General features: G+C 36.9%; 1 protein-coding gene across 1 annotated transcript; it reads right to left on the bottom strand.

The window, feature by feature from the left end:
- Nucleotides 1–2,999: 2,999 nt before the first annotated feature.
- On the bottom strand, nt 3,000–14,526 carry capza1a (capping actin protein of muscle Z-line subunit alpha 1a). Its single transcript, XM_083559700.1, has 9 exons — nt 14,408–14,526; nt 8,422–8,485; nt 8,134–8,185; nt 7,582–7,639; nt 7,225–7,431; nt 7,041–7,120; nt 6,796–6,946; nt 4,701–4,763; nt 3,000–4,588 (listed from the first exon to the last, which is right to left on the bottom strand). Exons 1-9 carry the CDS (start codon nt 14,444–14,446, stop codon nt 4,448–4,450), a joined length of 855 nt encoding a protein of 284 aa, XP_083415826.1. The 5' UTR covers nt 14,447–14,526; the 3' UTR covers nt 3,000–4,447.
- Nucleotides 14,527–14,563: the final 37 nt, after the last annotated feature.

Below are 14,563 nucleotides of genomic sequence, written 5' to 3'. Positions count from 1 at the left end.
TAGGGGAAGTTCATTCCACCACCTCGGTGCCAGAACAGAGAAGAGCCTTGAAGTGTACTTACCTCTCATTCTGAGAGAAGGAGGTACCAGTCGAGAGGTACTGGAGGATCTCAGACAGCGTGGTGCAGTGCAAGATGTGATGAGGTCACTGAGGTAAGATGGCGCTGGTCCATTTTTGACCTTGTAGGCAAGCATCAGTGTTTTGAATCTGAAACGTGCAGCTACTGGAAGCCAGTGAAGGGAGCACAGCAGTGGGGTGGTGTGGGAGAACTAGGGCAGATTGAACACAAGTTGTGCAGCTGCGTTTTGGATGATTTGCAGTGGACGGATAGCGTTCAGGGGAAGACCTGCCAGCAGAGAGTTGCAGTAGTTGAGTCTTGAAATTACAAGAGACTGAACAAGCACCTGGGCAGCCTGTGTGGACAGAAATGGTCGAATGCTTTGAATGTTATAGAGAAGAAATCGACAAGAACGAGCAACATTAGCAACATGTGGGAAGAAGGACAGTTCATTGTCCATAGTTACCCCAAGGTTACGAGCAGTGTCTGAAGGGGAGAGCAGAGAGTCATGAAGTGTTATTTGGAGATCTTTACCTGGAGATGAATCACCTGGGATGACCAGCAGTTCTGTTTTGCTGGGGTTGAGTTTTAGTTGGTGAGCACTCATCCATGAAGATATGTCTGTCAAGCATGCTGATATCCGAGCGGAAGCTGTGGTATCTGATGGAGGGAAAGAAAATATTAGTTGAGTGTCATCTGCATAGCAGTGGTAAGAAAACCCATGTGAGGATATGACTTCACCAATGGAGTGGGTATAGAGGGAGAAAAGGAGGGGACCAAGTACCGAGCCTTGTGGGACACCAGTGGTGAGTCTGAACGGGGCAGATGTGGATCCCCTCCATGTTACCTGGTATGAGCGACCTTCCAGGTAGGAAGCAAACCATTCCCATGCTGTTCCACAGATACCGAGGCTCTTGAGGGTTGACAAAAGTGTCTTGTGGTTGACTGTGTCAAATGCTGCTGAAAGGTCCAGGAAGATAAGTACAGATGACGAGCTTGGCTGACCGAGCAGCATGCAGTTTCTCAGAAACAGCCAAAAGTGCTGTCTCTGTGGAATGTGCTGCTTTGAACCCAGACTGATTAGGATCATGGAGGTTGTTCTGTGAGAGATAGACAGACAGTTGTTTAAAAACAGTGCGTTCCAGAGATTTAGAAAGAAAGGAGAGAAGTGATACCGGTCTGTAGTTGTTGATGTCTGATGGATCCAAAGCAGGTTTCTTCAAGATGGGAATGACCTTTGCTTTCTTGAAGGTAGTTGGTACATAGCCAGATGTTAATGACCCATTGATGATTTTGGAGATGAAGGGCAGGAGATCTTGTGTGATGGTCTGAAGCATAGTTGAAGGGATTGGATCCAGAGGACAGGTGGTGGGATTGCAAGATTGGATGACTTGCAGTATCTCATCTTCTGTTAAGGTTGAGAAGCTTGACAGAGACGTAGTGGATTGTCGCTGTGTTGTGTAGTCGTTGTTGGGGAGGAAGTGAAGGTCTGGCAGATTTTCTTAATCTTCTCATCATAGAAGAAGGCAAAGTCATTAGCAGTTAGGGAGGATGGAGCAGGTGCAGCAGGGGGGTTGCACCTGCAATAGAGTAACAGTAGAGTAACAGTAACAGTAGTTATTTACAGTAACAGTAGTTAGTTACAGTAACAGTGGAGTAACAGTAACAGTAGTTAGTTACAGTAACAGTAGTTAGTAACAGTAACAGTAGAGTAACAGTAACATTAGTTAGTTACAGTAATAGTAGAGTAACAGTAACAGTAGTTAATTACAGTAACAGTAGTTAGTTACAGTAACAGTAGAGTAACAGTAACAGTAGTTAGTTACAGTAACAGTAGAGTAACAGTAACAGTAGTTAGTTACAGTAACAGTAGTTAGTTACAGTAACAGTAGAGTAACAGTAACAGTAGTTCTTTACAGTAACAGTAGTTAGTAACAGTAACAGTAGAGTAACAGTAACAGTAGTTATTTACAGTTACAGTAGTTAGTTACAGTAATAGTAGAGTAACAGTAACAGTAGTTAATTACAGTAACAGCAGTTAGTTACAGTAACAGTAGAGTAACAGTAACAGTAGTTAGTTACAGTAACAGTAGAGTAACAGTAACAGTAGTTATTTACAGTAACAGTAGTTAGTAACAGTAGAGTAACAGTAACAGTAGTTAGTTACAGTAACAGTAGTTAGTTACCCTGATGGCCCTCTGTCTATCACCATGAGGCAGTGACTGATTAATATGGGCTTAATATACATACTAAATAAATACATGCATGATTTTATGCATTGGCTGATTTAGAACTGTTTGCAAAAGACAAAACAAAAATTAGAGATTAAATTTCAATTAAGATGCACAACTGGCATATCAATTATAAGAATAAAAAAAGAAAAAGAAAAGGTTTTTTTTTATCCTTAATGAAATAAAATAAGAATTAGGATTATTAATAGAATTATTATATATATATATATATATATATATATATATATATATATATATATATAAATAATAATACATAGTATTATTATACATTATACATAGTATAACTTTTTTACTCCTCATTACATCTGCACTATTTTATCTATATGTATCTTTATATCTTACTGTAAATCCTGCCCAACATTTCACATTCATATATCAAATATATATAATAGACTTGTTTATTCAGCTTGCACATTTCTTAAATGTTATAATCTTACAACCTTCCTCTTCTGCACATTATCTTTTCAATGCCATCGCCTTAAAACTATTTATTTGTACTTCTCAACCTGTCCACACACCTCTGCACTGCTATAGCCTTTATATTTATTCACTGTACGTATGCTTTTATATACACACATATATATATATATATATATATATATATATATATATAACACACACCTTATATAAATGTATATAAATAAACCAGTTTCTTTTATATATCAAATATACGCCATAACAAAGGAGGCAAGTTGGTGCAAATACTTTATTTCTTCGGGATCCTATTTGTTCATACACTTTGTAAAAAATAGCAGTAAATGCTCGGGAAGAAAGCAGAAAATGAGGCTAAACTGTGCAACTGCATACAAAAATGCTACCATTTGAAGACAGCAGGGGGCGATATTGCAACCATTTCCAATCCGAGGCAGAGGCATTAAAAGCTCCATTTGTACACTGAAACTGTGGACCACAAATATACAGTGATTTCTTTCTTTTCTTTTTTTTTTTCAAAACTGATGATCAATTGACAGTACACCAAAGAAGTACCTCTAAAAAAAAACACTGCTTTCAGGTAAGAAATTATTGTGCAGAATAAACACACTGGCACAAAACGGGCATCAAATGCAAACCGAGACTAAAACAGAAACCCATTTCAAGGTTTTCCAAGTGATAAAGAACAACACATCCCACATCGGGTGATCTCCAGAGGATGTAATACATAATATATTCCACAAACAGTGGGGTTTTTTTTGTATGTGGAGTTTTAACCGTGTGCACGTGTATCTATCACGCATTTACTGACAAGTTTTCAGGCCTGGGTTAATATTAGGGACAGGCGCAAGACTGCCAAAATCAAAACATATACTCAACCATATAACTTTAAATTATTTTTGTTTGGAATGCACATTAGTTCAAGCTAGACGCAGAAACGTAAAAAAAAAAAAAATGTAAATAAGGACAATAACATGGACATAACCAAAGATATAGAGAAAAAAAGGAGTTATATAGACTGCTGATAGAGGTCTCGAAAGCTGATGTTTAATCTATTTTTATAATCCAAATCATGTAAAATGGTATTTAAGGTGTGTTCAGTTTATTCAAAGTCTAACCTAAGCGGTAATCATCCTACACCTTCTGCATACAAGAACCTTTTCTGTCTTTGTTTCCATCTGCTCGAAAAAAATAATAATAATTGTACAAAAAATACCTAAAATTCCTTTTGAACTCTTTCATTAAAATCAAACATCTTGAAAGAAATGACACAAAATTAAACTCCATTCCAAAGTTTTCATTAATTCAGATTAAACATTTGGTCAGAAACCCAGACTGTATTGTATTGCGTTTCAATTAAAAGCGTGGGGGATAAACTGTGAATAATTAATTGTAAATCATTTCGGACCCTGTGCATTGGTGTTGCAGGAGGTATTGGTTCAACTGCGAAGACCATCGCCAGACCCAACAGAACAATCTCACAGCATTCTGACATTAGGGAAAAGGAGGCAGTCCCTTTAGCTGAGGTTAAACCTTGGCTATTAGAATACAAAACAAAAGGAAAATGAAACAAGGAAAATTTTTTGCACATGTCCTAAGTGCCTGTGTGCTCAATCCTGGCCCTGGGCTCGAGCTCAAGCCCCCTGCAGATCATTTCTTCTTGGCTTGTGCTGTGAGCAGAGCTGGAGGCATGGCGACTGAGCTCTAAGCGTTCTGCATCTCTTTACCGATCTTATAGCTGAGGATCTTGTTCCAGTCGATCTTGGTTCGGGTGACGGGAAGTGGTCGGCGTAAGGCTTTGAAGGTGGTGTCTGACATGTTCTGGTAGTTCTCGTTGATTGCCGTCTGAGAGACGAAGGAAAGACAAAAAATATTAGTTTAATTTCACTTGTTTAAAAAAAAAAAAAAATACTAATGTACCAAATTCATTGAAAAGAATCGAAGTCCATGTTCTTACCTGGTATTCAGTCTCTGCATTGTTAATTACTTTAACAAACTCCTCAGCGGTCTGCTTCGGATTCTGTTCAAAGAAACCGACAAAAACAACTTAAGTATGAAGAAACTCGGGGAATTCAAGCTGGTGTGCTAAGTGCGATAGTGATGCTTTTTGTTTATCAACTTTCTTAAGACTCTATGTAATAAACCTGAAAGTTAAATGGATAAAGGAAAGACATCTTGTTTTTGGCAACAGCTGATGGCCCAGGGTAGAAATTCAGAGATAGGAATAACCCTCACAAGGATGAGAATTTGCAGTCGAAAATCAGAGAAATGACCAATTAGCAATATAAATAATAGTTTTTTTGTTTTGCAGAATAAAGGTACTGGGTATTACTAATGTTTATTTCTTTGGACATATAGGGTTATGGGAGTGGCATCAATCAGACCTTGATCGAGTCTTTGTATGATGTAGCATTAAGATTTTCCTTCACTGGATGGAACCCAAACATGTTTGCGCTTGACAAAGTGAGGTCTTTAATGACATGATTTGGAAAAAGATTGATAAACTTCAGTGAACTGTTTAAAGCCCTGACCTCAACCCCATGAAACACCTTTCAGATAAACTGGAATGTAGACTGTGCCCCAGGCCTTCAACCCAGGCATCAGTATCTGACTTCATTAATGCTTTTGTGACTGAATGGTCAGAGATTCTCACAGCCCCATTTCAATATCTATTAAAAGGCATTCCCAGAAAGAGGAAGATATGATAACAGCAAGGGGGACTAACTGTATAATGGGATGTTCAGAAAGCACATACAACAAAACTAATTGTCATTTTCTTTGATAGACAAATAAAACTACAATCCGACAACTTATTCAAGGGTATAGTTTAAGTGTTACTGGTTTAAAATACTGCAACTGAAAACTACTGTGTTTTAAAAACATGCATTTGCATAAATGACTCAGTTATTTATATACTGAGGAACTGAAAACACTGAGTTTATTAAAAATGCTGACAACTTGCTTAGCAGCTTGTATAATTTAAAAATGGGATTTCAAAACAACTTTACGCATGACTCCACCCCAACCCCAGATGACACCATGTTTCTCTTCCAGCTTCATTTCATACTGCTTTTTGTTTTCCTTTATTACTTTGTTCATTATACAGTATAAACAACACACTCCCCTGAGATAGGCGTGAGGTGATACTATAACTATAAACACTATAATGTCAGAGTCAGTGGTGTCACTTGAGTATATAATACATGAGTATATAATACATGCTAATACGTGATAACATCAATGACAAAAACAATACTGTATATTACTCTTTGTAAAATATGCATGTATATTTCCTGGCCTTTGGCATGAAGCCTATGTTAATTTGATGCTTCTGCAGCAAACATCCCTTCAATTGTTTATTTTTCCCCCTAATATCCTCCCACAGACAATTCTGGTATTTAACTATACTTCTGTCTCAACAGTATTTTTTCAATCCAAATCATAATGTCAGGCAAAGTAAAACCATGAAATTACATAATCCATGAAGTCTATAAGATAATTCTTTTTGATATCCCCTTTAATAAAACAGAATATTTTGCTTTTAATAAGAACTTAAGCACTGTATGTAAGAACTTTACATGGTCTAAACAACAAATCATTGGCCATTTATTAAAATAGTTAGAATGTAAAAATACATACAAAATAAAGTTATTATGAGATACACTATATAGACAAATGTTTGTGGACACCTGTCTATTACCTTACTACTACTACCACCTACGATTTAGTCCAATTTGCTGTTATAAGCAAGACTTAATTCTGACTGTAATTCTCTCCAGCATTCCTAAGCATTAATTGATTAATGCTGTAAAAGACCGTGAAAGAGAATCCCCCCCCCTGGTTATTTTTGCCATGGAGTGTGTAATGCGAGTCTGGTTAGAGTGTCTGTTCTTTAAAAAAAATAAAAAAAATAATAATAATAATTTTTAAAAAATCCACCTAGTGTCAAATTCAAGTCCAGGTGTGTAACATGTTCTATATTGACTGATAACGTCTTAACAAATATGTAAACATTTCTCTCAGGAACTACTCAGTAAGTTGTAATAACTCACAGAAATGGTGAGAGATTCTTGAATGTCTTTGTGGCTGACCAGCTGCACATTGCCATCTTCATAATAATGCACTTGGACCTTAAGCACGCCCACCACCTGAGTCGCACCCTGAGACACAATAAACTTCCACTCGGACCGACAGCGACCGTTCCTGTGTGCACAAAATGACAAGACATAATGGATTTCCTTAGATGGATTGAGAGGTAAAACAGAGGCAGTGACACAAAGGATAAGTGCAACTTTACCAGAAGTTTTTTGGTTGAAACTGATGTCCTTCAATGCAGGCAATGATTGTTTGGTGACCATCAATGGTTTTTCCATAAACCTACAGGGAACAAGATGCTTGTGAATGTGCTTTTAGCAGGTCACGAGAAACTGACTAAGAAAAGTGACATTGAGAAAGGCACATGATGCATGAAGCATACTCACAGTGCACACTCCACTAGGGTAGTGATCTTTGATGTAGGCTCTGAGTGCAGAGTCACACGCCTCCCTCCACGGTTCCAGAGCTGTTTCACCTGCGTACGGTTGCAGGTCACTGGCCTCTTTCTTCAAGTGGTCAAACTTAAACGACACCTTGTTTCGCGGGTCAAAGAACCGCCCGTTTCCCAGGTCTCCATGCTCCGTGATCAACACCTGCATTTTAACAGGGATTTAGTGTTACTTTATTAAATGATTCAAATCAACAAAATACAGCCAAATAACTTAAATGTTTATATCAATTTGTGAGAAATAGTGACAAGTTATTGTTCTCATATTAATTAACATCAAACTGGTGCAAATTACCTGATCTTCCTTAATTTTGCTTGGTGTAAACTGATCCATGTTATACTGGGCAAAGGCACTGTTATGTGGAGAATTGGAGAAAGAGAGAGAGAATTTTAAACACTACATTATAACCATTAAAATCTGATAGTCATACTGGTACAGTTAATGTCACTCCTAAGCCATCAAACAATATGAAAGATTAGGTTGAACATGAAAGATTAGGTTTCTGAATGAGACTGAAATGACCTCTGATCCACCAAAACAAAGAGCTGAAATCTACTGTATTTATTCTCAAGTGACCAATATGGAAACATAAGAGAGGCATTTTCCCTCTTATAACAAGATTTGAAAGATAGCCAAATCAGGCAATGACACAATGGTGGGAATTGATTTGTGGGAAGGCATGTTTTTGTAAAGGCTATAAAACCGAAGCTTCTTAAAAAGAGTTCATATTAGCCACAACATTACAACGTTACATTCTGCACTAAGCTCTGTTTGTTCATTAGGGTTTGTGTACAAATAGTTGATCTAAAAATAATAGACAATGATTGCAAAAAAGTGTACACTCACTGAGCCGCCTCTTCCCTGAGCAGACTGTCATTGTTGAGCAGTAGACGGACATCTGCAATCACACAACAGTGTTCTCAGCTTTTTTTTTTTGTAGTTAAAAACAATTGTAAAGTATGTAACACTGTACACAGCTGGTTTTTAATACCAGCCCTAAGAAGCAAATCACAACACACCAAAACCTGCTTTAACATAAAATTTTAATTGGGTAACTATAACGTATTCCATGTTCTGAGGCAGATCACATTCTGGTGGAAATGATTTCATACAGTTGTAATTCTGAGCTCTCACCATTGAACACTTCATTGAATTCTCCAGGTGGTGCATGAATGACAAAACTGGCAGCAATGCGGACCTGTTGCAAAAAAAAAAAAAGAAAACAAAATTTACATATTGTTTAAATTTAGCATTATATAGAGAAAAGATTACCCACACAGGATTTGAAGATATTTTTGTAGTTTTCACAGATGTTCCTTTATTACCATAATAACGGTCAAAATGCTGCATTTTAATATAATAAAAGCTAAAAAAAAAAAAATACCAGATTAACATTTTGGCATTTTTTTCTGAAATACAAATAATTAAAAAACAACTTCCTTTTGCCTTTATCATTTACTCTAAAATCTTTCAAAGCACCTAATATTGATTCATTGGTTTTGCTTTATGGTCTAGAAAATAAAGTGTGGCCAGTGACTGCCATTTACTGCTTAAGTTCATTCATAATCATTACCTTCTTTTTTCCCGGCCATGTAACAGTGGTTTACATGAATAAACTGGGTTATATTTTGACAAATAGGACCAATATGTTCAATGGAAAATAGGGGCAAACAGACAGGGGCAAATACTAATTGCAGGGAACATGAGAGAGTGACAAAAAAATTTGCAGAAGCATCTTTGTGAGCACACAGGAAAGAACCATCCCACACAAACAAGCAAAGTTTGTTTTGTTGCATAACATTACCTTATTTGTAAAATTTTTGGACACTATCATGAATCCAATAATCGCCACCTTCACACATACAATGTGGAGAATAGCAAATGTTTTATTCTGAAAATCATGACATTTTTCTTAATTTACAGGAGAGATTCTTATAATTTTCCACTCCTACTAAGCCAGAACAGCTGTCAGACACTGAGATGTGCTCTCTTGTTTGTTCATGTCTATAGGCAGCTCCTTAGACACGTGAGGGTTTTTCTAAGCAATGCTCATATAAACTAAGGAACCTCGTCACACTTCCCTGAGTAAAACACAGCTCATTATGGTTTCCTTTACACAAGGAATGGAGTAGCTGCCTGCTATCCCTCACTTTCTGAGCTTTGCTGCAATCAGTTTTCATATCATTATATGACACACTAGAGTAACTGTCCTCAGGTCTGTAAAGAAATACAAACTGTGCTTGAATCCTTCTCTACCTCTCATCAGTTCTGTTCATGTTCTGCATGCTCATGAATAATAAAGAATAAAGAAAGGAATAGATGCTACTATGAGCACAATTGCATGATAAAAGTTGAACACTAATCTAAGCTACTTGCTAATGAAGACAGGAAACGATTCACACGATCACACACACTAAAAAACCTCTTATAAAAAACCTCAAATACTCTGACTCCTAAATGATAAATCTGTCCATTTAGCATCGTAACATCAATCTGGTTTCAGTAGATTAGATGGCAGTATAGGCCTGTAAAAGCAATACACACTATTGATATTCAGGAATTCAGTTCGATCCCCACCTTATTCATGACAAATTAACTCTATGAATTAATTTTCAACATTAAGAATGCTGTTTGCTATTTTATTTACAGTTGTAATTCTAGTCTTCTACACCGATCAGTCATAATGTCATAATGTTATAACATTATGACATTATACCATGATGACCGGTGAAGTGAATTACAGCTGTTAGTGGGTGGGATTTATTAGGCAGCAAGTGAACCTTTTGTCCTCAAAGTTGATATGTTTAAAGCAGGAAAAATAGGCACGTGTAAGGATTAGAGCGAGTTTGACAAGGACACGACTGGATCAGATCATCTCCAAAACTGCAGCTCTTATGGGGTGCTTCCCAGTCTGCAGTGATCAGTATCTATCAAAAATGGTCCAAGAAAGTAACATTGGTGAACACCGACAAGCTACTAAAGCTTTTTCTTTTTTTTTTTTAATTAAATGAGCTACCAGGACTACTGCCAACTCCTGGGACGAGTACTTATTTCCTCTCACACATAAGTAAAATGTATGTATGTGTTAGTCATCTACTGTTGTTTTTGAAATAGGTTGAAGCACTACTTTTTTTTTACAGATCAGAAAATGACAGGAAATGATCCCCTGACAGTCCACAAGCTTTTGACACAAGCTTAATGTGTCAAAGAACGTAATGTGTCTATGACTGTACAAACACAGCAGCAACAACAAAACTTGTACACACTGAGCACTGTTTTTTTACAGGTCATTATTACTGGCGCACCGCCCACTAAACTCTGGAGTGCTCTGAACAGGTGACACAGAAGATGCCCAGAATAAAAAATGGCAGAAAAGAACGAAAACTGTGAGGGGTGAGGAAAAGGTTCAGGCCAAATAAAACGCCAGAAAGTTCCCAACGTTTGGGAATTTTTCAAACTAAAACATAAAGAAAACACTGTACAGTGCAGTTAATGTTTTTAAAGTAGAGCAGGGAGTGGAGCACGTTTTTAAAGGCGATAAATACACAATTTAGTTAGTGGAAAGTTTTTAGCAGCTTTTCCGGAGAGACAAGAAAACCACATTGCGATACTGTGCGAAATATAATAAATAAACTTATGGGTGAGAATAATAATGAGTTTCATTAAATGAATAGTTTCCCATAACCTGCTCTACACGTTTACTGCAGAGGGACTTTTTAAACGCACTTTGCATTTTGATGTAACGTTGCTCTTAAATGCAATAAATGGGTTTAGTTTCACAGATATTCTTGTATGCAATTTCAGCAATAAAAATGCAATTTCTTTAAAAAAAATTAGTTAAGAAAAAAAAAAGAAAAATTACTTATTTACATTACATTTTAAGAGACCCGTTAAATTTTCTCTTTCTTATTTAGAATTGCTCTTTAATAAAGAAAAGGTACTTTAACCGATCATTTGATTAATTGGTAGAATAATTGCCAGAACACTCGATTACTAAAAAGAAAAAAATAAATCAACAGCAGCAGCCCAACATAGAACATACATTATGTAAGTTAAGTTAAAACATAAATATAAAGATTGGAAAATGACACCGACACCACCACCCCCTCCCCCCCAGTATTATGACAGAACATCTGTGCCATGTACACTGGAACATAAAACAGGAAGTTGAGATAACTTGCATAAAAAAAAAAAAAAAAGAAAAATAAGGACTTTTTTTAGGCAACAGGAAACGTGCCTCAACACTGTACACTATCTAATGCTGCCAAAAATTCTCAGCACTAAATGTGCCCAAAAGGACTTTTTGGCCATGTTTTCTGGCCAAGACAAGCTTGTAAAAGCTCCTGTAGCTTTTATTCAGAAGTATTCAAATCTACCAGAGAGAAATTACAGTCTGGAATTTCCACTTCATGTCTTTTTATTACCAGAATGTGGAAAATGAGATTAAAGTCACCTTGACAAGTCCAGAGGCTTAAAAGAACGCTAAAGTGTGGAAAAACCCCACACACCTCCCTAATGTGGAATGGTAGGGGGATGATAGGGGCAAAATGGAATAACAGAACAAGAGACATAGAACAGAAAAGACAGGTTGTAGTGTGAGTGTATAACGATTTGATCCTCGCTGTCTTTACTGTGAAGAATTTCCATTTAAATATATTTAGACTTTTCTCCCCCTCCCAGCTTTCTGCCACCAGATAACATGTTCTCTCACTCACATCTAAATGTCCAATATTTGTATGTAATGTTTGACTTCTTATAAGTTTATAGCGAGTCTGCCCAGAATCAGAACGCATACATCTGAAACTATGGCGGTACCTGTCTCTTTGATACAAAAAAATTATAAATCAGGCATGAACATAAATCAACAAGCAAATAAAACCTACTGAGCTCACAGCATAAACACGAACTCGCCTGATAAGCATTACTGTGGTAAGAAATTAAATTAAAGCCAATTAAACGGTATGATCTATGAAATACTGACTGAAAGGTAAACATCTGGGACAAACAAATCTCGTAAGCAGGTTCCTTACTCTGACAAAAAATGTTTTCATGTGGTACGTATATTTAAACCTAATTCCCTTCATGCTGGTACAATGCATCCACAGCCACAAACATCATTCCATAGGTTTGAGGAAGCAGACGTTATTCAAGCAGAGTATAATTCAAAGCACAGCAGCTATATAACTCTCCTGCTAACACGTATACCACATGTGTGGGTAGACACTGGCCATACTCAATGTCTTTAACATGGAATGTGCAAAACAGAGCTCCACAGTTCAGTAACGAAATGCTGGCCAACAATGCAATGTTTTGTTGAAAGGGCACAACGACAGTGTACTACATAACCCTATACTCGTTCGCTTCACTTAGTGTCTATTAATCTACTGAACTAGCGAAATACTTCATCATTACTTGACAGTTTGCTTAGAAACCTGGGCTTCTATTCTACATAACACGAGATTGGGCTGCATATTAGAGCCCGTAGGCTAGCTAATGAATTTATAAATGATCGTTCTTATAAAAACTTGTAAAACTGAGACATTAATCCAACTTTTACTGTCTAAACCTGTGAACTATATATGAAGGATAATCAACAATCCTGTCTGTGTCTGAATGAGCCAAATCATTTGAGTATTTTATATTCATTATATAACAAATCTTCCTGGTTCTAAGAATTTAGCTAAATAAATCATCTGAACTTCTTCTAACAAAAACCACTTAATTCTTATTACTCTTAATGTAAAATTTAACATACAGCAAAATGTAGGACTAATCACTCAGAGAAGAGCGAGGCCACAGGCTCTCCATGTGAAGGCATAACTGAAATATCTCAAGCTGCTTCTGCTGGTCTCTACACGAATCTAACCACATAGCTGTCGCAAACTTGCAGCTAAGCACCGGAAGGGATCGTTTGCTTGCAGCAGATTGCAGACACACTAAGAAGAGGGAGGAAGGCATGCATGCAGCAACACGCATAATGTGGGCTGGGTTACTGAGACTCAGCGAAGAATCCAAAAAGTACAAAATCTGACAAATTAAACTCCAAACAAATACAACTAAAACAGGAGCACACAGCTCAGTGATCAAACATCATTTTAATTATAGTTATATTCAATAATCAAACTAATTACCAGGTTCAGTCCAAGAACACACAAATATATACACACACAAATATATATATATATATATTATATAAATATTTTGACGATGAATAAAAATTGTGCGTAGCCCCAAAGCAGGGACAGAAAATTTATTTGTGCCTTTTTCCCTGGTTTAGCTTAGACACAAGACGCAAATGTAGCAAGGATCAAATAATGACTTGAAAACAAAACAACCATCCAGTCTACTCATATAGTCCTCTTAGTCTGTAAATTGGTAACTAGTTCACCTGGTATTATTACATTACATTACCTTACAGTGCATTGCACTGCATTAATTGGGACCTTTTAGCCTAATCAATGAGGTTTTTGGGCAACCAAATGAGAAATATTAATGCAACAAATAAAATCAAAGTCAGTCTCAAAGCATAACTCGTGCAACTACACAAACCATGCAGCCTGATGAAACATCGAGATTAAATGTGATCAATTAAACGCCCAATCGAATACAATTGCTATAATTAGATTAATAGTAAGTGGATCCACCCTCCTATATTTTTAACTAGATATGGTTAGTTAAAAATCCTGGTATCAATTACAAGAAAACACATTTTATTACTAGTCCTGATACTTTTCCTAAAACTACCGAGCCGCATTACACACTCAAACTCACTTTCACAGCAGTAGATTTTGAGTACTAGCCACCCAAATCTAGCCGGGCTTCGTCCCAAAACCCGTCAAAATTCCCTATATTAAAACCCTTCGCAGAGTATCTAACACTGCCGTCCACACCCTATTTAGTGCACTACCTATCCAACAGGAAGCGATTTAAACTCCAGACGGAGGTTTAGACGCTCTACATCTCAAATTACGGTGCAGAGTGCTAGCGCGCTTAGATCTTTCTCTGCGTATTTCCGAATCTGCTAACAAGCCAGGACTGGAACTAATCATCAAAACTATTTGTCTTTAAAACGGCAAAGGAGAAAAGGAAGTTTAAAAGTTTGGTCATCAACTGATCATACCCTTTCTTCATCAGTGAGCTGCTCGTCTACGTCCGCCATCTTGGCTCATCTGGACCAGCCCTGTCAAAGTGCATCATGGGAGTTCGACCCACCGTGTTAATAACACAAACGAACAAAAAAAGCAAGAAGATATGGCATATACACATAATAACATAA

This window comes from Silurus aristotelis (genome assembly GCF_946808225.1).
Source record: "Silurus aristotelis genome assembly, chromosome: 2".
Lineage (NCBI taxonomy): Eukaryota > Metazoa > Chordata > Actinopteri > Siluriformes > Siluridae > Silurus > Silurus aristotelis.
Note: the sequence above shows the minus strand (reverse complement) of the source record. Positions and strands in the feature narration are given on the sequence as shown.